The 8,862-nt window shown below is 32.9% G+C and overlaps 1 protein-coding gene across 1 annotated transcript; it reads left to right on the top strand.

Annotated features, from left to right (window-relative positions):
- Positions 1 to 157: 157 nt before the first annotated feature.
- LOC140050006 (uncharacterized) lies at positions 158 to 7,133 on the top strand. Its single transcript, XM_072094987.1, has 11 exons — positions 158 to 286; positions 653 to 804; positions 1,063 to 1,184; positions 1,673 to 1,786; positions 2,213 to 2,281; positions 3,619 to 3,687; positions 4,027 to 4,174; positions 4,711 to 4,962; positions 5,219 to 5,398; positions 5,506 to 6,063; positions 6,355 to 7,133. The coding sequence occupies exons 2-11, from the start codon at positions 663 to 665 to the stop codon at positions 6,447 to 6,449; spliced, it is 1,749 nt and encodes a 582-aa protein (XP_071951088.1). The 5' UTR covers positions 158 to 286; positions 653 to 662; the 3' UTR covers positions 6,450 to 7,133.
- Positions 7,134 to 8,862: the final 1,729 nt, after the last annotated feature.

The following is an 8,862-nucleotide window of genomic DNA, read 5'->3' as shown; positions in this document are numbered from 1 at the left end:
GCTATTGGCAAACAGTGAGTAAATATAGAATCTCTATATTTAAACGAAACACAAGAAATACAATTTCTTCATTGTTGGGACATTGTTTACCTATAAAAGGCTAAAATACAATACGTCATCTATGTATTGTTGTGAGATCCCTTGTTGTTTCGGTACCAGCTTATCCACGCTTCGACAAGCAAGTTCACGGAAGTGCATTCGCAGGTCTGTGATGCAGTGTACGTTTGATAGGCCGCTACTTTCTTAGTTTATCGAAGAAATATTCAGAAAACAACAACCAAAACAGGTAGTGTTTTGTATTTATACATAATTTAATCATATCTAAACACAATGTATTTCTTTATATATAGTTTGTTTGGCTAAAACAGCGTACGAAGACATAGTGTCAGCTGGATGTTGGTTGAGTGACAGGTAGCTCAGTTTGAGCACCCATCGTACACCCAGTATAGGACCATATCGCAGAGAACCCAATTACGTCCTCAGCTCATGTGTAGCATAGCCTACATTACTTTTACTTTTCAAATTTCGAATTTTCTTTTTTGCTTGACCTTTTTATTATCGTTAAACAAATACTCCGTATATTTACTGTGTTTATAATTTTAGAAGCAGCTAAATATATTTTATGTATTTATATAGTACACATTCTTTACAGTGAAAATCCTATGATGACGTCGAGTAAAGTCGGAAGAAACTTTCAAAAGTTAATGATTAAGTTCACCAATGCACCAGTTCTTGATGAAGTCCTATTCCTACAGAAAACATTGATAGAATCTGTTGCTAAATTTCAAAAAGCTATAATAGAATGTAAGACTTCATTTATTTCTACAAGGAAGTAATGGCACTTTCACAAGTTTGTTTTTTAGCAGTCTTCCTTTATGTTAAACATAATAAGCCTATCAAATGTCATATTATGTACTGTATACTTTTTTTTATTGTGTTTTTGTGTAAAATTAATGTTCAAACTATTGTCTGCCTATAATAATGCATTTAAAAATTAACTATAAGTATTGCTACTTATTTCTGATAATTTAAAATTAATTGTTTAATATATTTTCTATTTAGCATCAAGAGCAGTAATGCGATGGGGTCAAGCGGAAACTAATTTCACTTTTAGTGACGTTTTAACTAATTGGTTTGATTTGGATAATGCGCTGTGGTTATTGTTACAAGAATTACATGGTGAAGTATGTGTACAATTGTTATATTAAAGAAGATGTTCCTGCCTTTGGAGTGGAGTTGTGGCTTGGTGGTTATGATGCTGGGCTACCAATTCAATAGTCCTGGGTTCAAATCCTGTCACATGTTAGGATTTTTTCTAAGGACAAAATTACAACTCCACTCCCAAAGACTTGTAATAAGACTTTGTTGATGTAGAGCATCTTGTGTATATGTTTGTCTTGTGAACCTATGGGGGTCCCTAATAATCAGCAATTGCTGGATGGATCACCCTCATAAATATATTAAAAAAAATAGGGAGAAACATCCTGAGCGACTGGATCAATCAAATTGTAAATTTTTTTAAACATAGAAAAAAAATTGTGAAAAGCACAAGATTTTAGATGGTTGGCTTGTGAGCTCAAAAAGTGTAATTTACATTATGCTGATGTCAAATTTTGTCATAATTTTCTTGCTTTTTTTTTTAATATAACATTTTTGAAATTTATTTTTCCAGTTTGCAAACTATCGGCAAGTGTTCAAAGGAATAAAAGAAGAAGAAAGAATAATGTGTGAGCTTATGAAAAAGAAGGAATCAAAAGCAAATGAAGTGTATAAATTAAAATTAAAGGTAACATAATAATGCAAAAGAACCTATATTAATGGGACACATTCAGAACCCAGCAAATTGTCGCCTTAATAAAGGTTTTCCTTGAGTAGGGGTTGCGAGCAGTGCATGTTGAAACATAATATATTGGTCATCATTTCACAGGAAAGAGATTACCCAAGTAGGCTACTTTATTGTTTTTAAGAACCTCTTTCTGGACATCTTCGGGTGGACATCTTCAGGTAGACATCTTCGGGTGGACATCTTTGGGACCTAGCATCTCCTAAATAAGGTTGGCCATGTGACTTGCCTCTTGTTCGTTTCACAGGATGTATGTCTCCTGGATAGAGGTTTCCCGAAGTTAAGGTTCTACTTTGTACACTACTGTAACTGACGAACAGATATTCTGCCCTCATCATTACTACTAATTTATTTCTATTATATTTAAAGGTGAATGCACTTAAGAAGGCTAGCAAGAAACCAGAGCGTCTTGATACTTTGGAGTCTGAATTGATGTTGGTAAGTTTGGCTGTCTAATGAAATAATTGACCATTCCTGATATTTGATTCTACCTCAATATTAGTTTGTAAACGAAAAAAGCTACATATAAATAGTCCTGCCATTTTCATGCCAAAGCTTTCATAACTCTAGAATGAACTGTTCCAGCTGACCAATACTCTCGATCACCTTATCTATAATACCCTTTTTACACTATCGACTGAGAGAGGAACACGAGTTGAACTCGGAGGCAATTTCCATTTACACTAGCCAAAAAAACTGCGAGATGAACTCGAGTTGCGCCCATTTACACTACATCTATCACCCCGGTGCTGTCAATCAAATCAGTATTGCAAGCGCACACGTGGAACTTAACTGACTATGGTTTAAAACGTTTAAACACTGGAACATATCGACAAATCTCATATAAAAACATAATAATCCGAATTTACACACAATTTATTTAATTTTGAATGTAGTCCAGTGTTATATTTTCTTTGTGGCTATTAAGGTTATCATTTATTATTTTAAAAATTAGGGCCTAACAATTATTTTTCTTTTTAAAATGACTGCATTTCCGCCTTGTAGACTGTACGTACATTAAATAGGCCTTAAATTGTTAGGTTGGCGTAAAAATAGGGTAGGTACGGTAAGTATTTAAAATAAAAAATGTATTTCTTAATAAGCATAACAATGTATCAATGAAGGAACATTATTATGGTACTTTTTCAGTTCCTAAAAAAGATATCATTTTTCATCCATTGAGACGTCAGTATTATATATTTTCCCTTTTTCTATAATTAGGCCTACATAGAATCGGCCAGGGTAGAGTTACACCAATATCAAATTATTTTAGGCTTTCTGGTAAATGCACACGAACAATTTCAATATTTTCAGCAGAAAAGAAAAGTCACAAATGTGTTTGTGCCTTTAAAAGAAAATAACGAACAGCACATATCGTACAATTATTGTTCTAAGCAAAAAAGGGGTGTATATTTTAAGCAAAAAAACTATTTTGTTTGCATAATATATTGTATTTCTGTGACAAAATATTACATTTTCACGTCAATGACCTTTAACAGCTCGGTTTTGAACCACAAAAACCGTTTACACCTTGTGTCTCTGGTGTAGATTCGACTACACCGGAGAAGGTACACCGGAATACATTCAGCTTCGTTTTACCCCGGGGAGAGCACACCGGGGTGGTTGGATTTTCCCATTTACACCAGTCAATATAAACCACAACACCGGCGTTTAACGGCCCGGTGTACTAACAACTGCGGGGTTACACCGCTGTTACGGTGATAGTGTAAATAGGGTATAAATGGAAAACTCTTAAATTTTTCCCATTATTGCAGGCTGAACAAGAAGATAAAAGAATGGCTGAAGAGCTCAATGCATTTGTAGAGGAGTTTGAAAAGACAAAGGTAGGTTTTACTATCATTGAAATAAACTATTTATTAAATTATTTGGTAAAAAAACACTAGCTGGCCTAACGTAATAAGTTTGCGGTACTCTATGTAAAGTACTGTATGTAAAATTGAGGAAAATACTGTACAGTATAAAAACTATTAGTATAAAGGCAGTACCATCTATTATAATATGTACAGATAGACTATATATATATAATAAACCCTCTCCTATAGTAGACAATTTTAGCTGTAGTTTACTGTATGGTAACATTGGTCTAGGCAAGAGAAAGGAGAGTAAATTGAGCCAAACTCTTGTTAATACTACTGAACAAGTGTAATGTTATTTTTTCTTAGGCGAGAACAATTAAGAATGCTCTAGAAGTGTACAGCAAAGGCTGGTTAACCTTTGCTCAGACCTCTTCGGAAATATTTACAGCTCAGTCTCAAATAGCAGAGGAAATGCCATCAAAGCCAGTCATATTTGAAGATCAAGTCACTGATGGTTAATATTTATACCAATACTTCTAAGAACAACATTTAGTTTAATACCTGATTTAGTACAAAAATCTTACAAATGAATATTTGAAAATTCTAAACATATCTCAGAAGATGAGAATTTAAAGCATGCGCTTCTCAACTGAATCCCATTGAGAAGTAGGAACTTTAATCATGAGTGAGCCAAGACTGAACCCAAAATCTGGCATTGTGAGACAAGAATGGGCTTGTGGTTTACTGTACTAATACTAAGGTCCTGTTTAGTCTGTTGCGAAATATAACTGGTTAATAACGGTGAATAACAGCAACAGGACAAATTTTCAATAACCGGTTAAATGGCAGCCTAAAAATAATGATTTAAAACACCTAATTGATTGGTGTTAGAACACCATTTAACCGGTTATAGCAGGCGGTGCAACTTTTAGCTGAAACCCAAAATATCGGTTTATTTGATTGACAAATGACAGGGGTGTTAAACAGTTTATTCGGCACTATGCAGCAGAAACAGACCGTAAAAGTTTTTTTTTGCATTTTTTTTTTCAGCAAATGAAATGTTGGTTCGTAAAACATTCCATAAACTAAATTTACAAAAGCCTGAACAACAACCAAAGCCAGCAGAGTCAACCAAAAGCAGCAGACCATTCCAAGAACGGGAAACAAAAGCAGAAATTTCACCACAGCCCCGAAAAACATCTGCAGATTTCCTACAACATCACACAGAAGACCACCACAAATCTAGTATATTCAGCTCTTTTGGAACAAAATTGCCAAAGTTCTCTCATAAAACCTCAAAAGGTATGCTTTAATATTAAATATTATCATAAAAAAAATTGATAAACTAAAGCAACAGTAAGCTAACTAAACTTTGCAAAAATAACCCAGATCTGCACACTGTCTCGCAACTGCTGTCAGTAGGCCTAATATAAATTTCCTCAATTTGTAGTTAAATTTGAGGACAATTAATAAATATCTTTACCTCATTTTGGTATATTCATACAAAATTAGCAGCCAATTCAAGAATGATTATTAAAAGAAAGTTTTACTCTGCCAGAGTGTCTTGTGGAAGAGCCTTCAACCAGTATTTCAAGACCGCTTCCTCAAGTTCCACCAGAAGAACTAGATGAAGATGAATTTGACGACGATCCAAGTGATGATGATGAATATACAGTATTGAACAATGACAACCTCGATGAAGAGAATTATGTGGTACCAGAAATTCACAATGGAAATGGTAATAACAGATAAAATAAAATTGTCTTTAATAATAGAGCCTTAAAAAAATAAATGATAAATCTCTTTAAAATAGCCAATTCAGCTCACTATATTTACATTTTACAGGTGGCAGTCAGTATACATTCTTGGTGCAAGACATGGACCAGCCTAGATATCCACCTGGTATTAAAATTCCAACCAAAGCATCACCAATTACAAGTTCACGAATGGAAAAACCAAGATTTTCACCTGCTATGAAACCTCCAACCAAACCACCACCGAGTACAAGTCCACGATTCGACCAGCCAAAATACCCTTCTGGGTTTTTACAAGACATAGGAAAACAGAGATTGTCTACAGATATATCTTACCCATCAGCTGATACAGAGACAGAGTTCGACTTTTCTGATGATACATCGTATCTCGCTGTCATGGCAGATGGACCTGGTGAAGATATGCGAGATAGTGACTTGATATATGAAGATTTAAATCCTTCTCTGCCTCCTCCCAGGCCACCTAAGAAAAGTTCTTTGGAAACAACAATCCCATTAACCGTACCTGATGAATATAGTGGAAGTGCAAACGTCTTTGTGCCTCCACCAGTTCCACAAAAGAAAACCTCGCCTAATCTAGCCAGAAAACTACAATTGTTTAATCCACCAGATGTACCCGACTCTCAGAAAGGTATGAGTATCAGATAATTAGTGATGACTATGGTTGGCTTGTGATGGTTAATGATAGTTGAAATACACATCAATTGAAAGAGTTTAGAAAATTTAAACATGTGAAAGCATTTGATCTTGCTTTTAAAAAGTGATACAAAAGTACAAGATAAACTTAATTTATTTTTGAGAGCTTAAATTACCTCATGTGGGTATGATTTAGTTGGGTCTTTATTTTGTAATGTTGTTTCCTTTTAATATTCATATGAGAATACACAATTATTTTCATTACATTTGTTTTTGCTTTTTGTAGTATCTCCTAAACCACAACCACGGCCACGACCAAGAAGAGCACCACCGACTTTACCACCACCCGTACCACCACCAGAATTGCCACCAAAGCATTAAGGAGTTTCTTCAGCACATTAGTGTTACTGTATATAAACATAGGAATATTTTTGTAGAGAATTTTAAAACGAAAAATGCCATATATAAAATGTCTTTGCCTCGATTTTAGTTTTAAAAGTTGTAATATAAATTAAAAATACAATCATATAACTATAAATATGAAAATAATATTTAGTGTAATATTGTTCATATTATTATTAATGATATCAATTACAATTGCCGATATATATATATTTTGTCTTCGATGTTTTTTTGCATATAATTAATATTTATTGTACTGTAATTAATTAAAAGTCTATACAAAATTTCAAACAGGTTTGAACTTTTTAAGATTTTTTTGAATTTGTTTTATTATTGAATGACAATGTGTCGAATAATATAGGTTTTCGTATCAAACAAAAGATTGGCCCCCTAGAGTCGCAACGCAGGGACATAACAAACAGTTCTAAAGCTTGGTTCCCACTAGAACGTAACGCAAGGACGTAATCGTAACGCAAGGACGTAAACGTAACGCAAGCGTGTTAACCAATGACAAGCAACAGCGACAGACAGAATAATCCATCGTTTGTGATTGGTTGATTCACTTAAGTTGTATTACGTCATTGTGTAGCGTTTATAGTTTTAATTCATCATAAATTGCTGTATTTTTCTAAAGAAGGAAATAAAAATTAATGTTATTTTTAACTGATTGATATAACTTTCAAAGTGTTTGCACTATGTATTTTAATTCTTAGCCTATGTTTCGTCTTATAGAAGATAATAACAAAAAATGATTTACAGGATTGGAACGCATTTTAGATATAACATTTGGTAAAAATGTGTATGAAATAAAAAAAAAAACAGATTTCCTCATCATAACGATTCAAATTAATTAATACATTTTCAGTATATCACCCGGTGGTTTAGAATTGTTCTGTGCCTGTGGTGTTTATATATATATATAAATTGAAAATGTTTGACTAAAATGACGAATGAATTTCTCTTGAAATGGTAAATTACAGAAAAATGGTTAATTTGAACGCCCTACCTACCTACCCCATTGATGAAAAGGTTCTTTTTAAATCGGGTACAAAAACAAAATCACACAAAAAATAAAACAATAAGAAAAATAAAATAAACAGAGTTTTTATTCGTTAGTTGTGCGTAATAAAGCATGTCCATGTAAAGTAAAACAAATGCATACATACTGCTATATTAATGACATCAATTAATAACAATTACCGATACTCGTAATGACTGACACCGCTTCTTTGCGTTTGTTTCTGGTTTTGGTTTTCTGCAATAAGTTTCAATGATTCATTTTGAGATGTTCGAAACTAACGAAAGTTTATATCCAACAGTAATATTTATTTTAATGGCAAACTGGAAATAACCGTACCAAGTCTATGTAAGTAGAGTATCTTTTTAACATTAATTTTTAAAATTTTTGTTTTTGTGAACTTAATAAGGGGGCGGGAGAATAAACAGGTACTTTTGTGGCACATTTAACCGTCTCACAGTATGCATAAGCAAGCTTCAATATTGGCCTTTAAAACACCAAACAAGTTAGGCCTACATTTCTATTGAACGAGGAAGTAAATTCTCAAATAAGTGTATGTATCATAATGAATACATGATTAAGTTAAAGTTTATCTGAAATAGACACGACAAATAATCAATTATTTTATATCTACTTTGATTAAAATAACTTCACACATCAAAAGAATAAATCAAAACAAAGCAAAACATCTGAAAAAAAAAATGTTTCCCCTCTAAAAAGGGCAAAGAATGTCAAAATCTTGAATAGTGACTGCGTAAATATAATCATCCTTATCTAAACTTAACAGCCATGTTTAGAATTATTGTAGACTACTACATTATACAACATTTATAGAAAATATAACAGCAAAGCTCTGTCTACACTATTAAACTTTATGTGACGAAAAAAATATGTGATGTGCCCATATAAACACAATGATGTCATCACTACCATATTTGGGAACATCACACTTTTTTTGACAAACTAATTTTATAGTGTAGGCAAATTTACTAACGACACATTTCCTTTCAGGACATCTCGTTTTCTTAAATTAATTTTTTAATAAATTATTATAATATGATGCTCTAAGCTAAAATAGCCTCATAATGTGTTAACATTAATTTGAACTAATTTCACTTGTAGTTATTGCATAATATTTTAAATATTATTTTGAAAAAATGGCATTCAAAGATCTAATTTTCTCCTTTATATAAATATATTATTTTATCCAAGAGGTTGCAAACACAAGTGTCCACATGTCTTGTTATGTATTGCACCTTTGTCTTGTCTTTATGTTGTCTGTAATGTCACTGCACTAACGGGTGACCGGCTAACGAGCTTCGCTCTTACGGTTATCCATCCATATAAGTTGTTCTTATGTTCATAAATTGAAAT

This window comes from Antedon mediterranea, chromosome 5 (genome assembly GCF_964355755.1).
Source record: "Antedon mediterranea chromosome 5, ecAntMedi1.1, whole genome shotgun sequence".
In the NCBI taxonomy this organism is placed as follows: domain Eukaryota; kingdom Metazoa; phylum Echinodermata; class Crinoidea; order Comatulida; family Antedonidae; genus Antedon; species Antedon mediterranea.
This window is presented reverse-complemented; position numbering and strand designations above follow the sequence as displayed.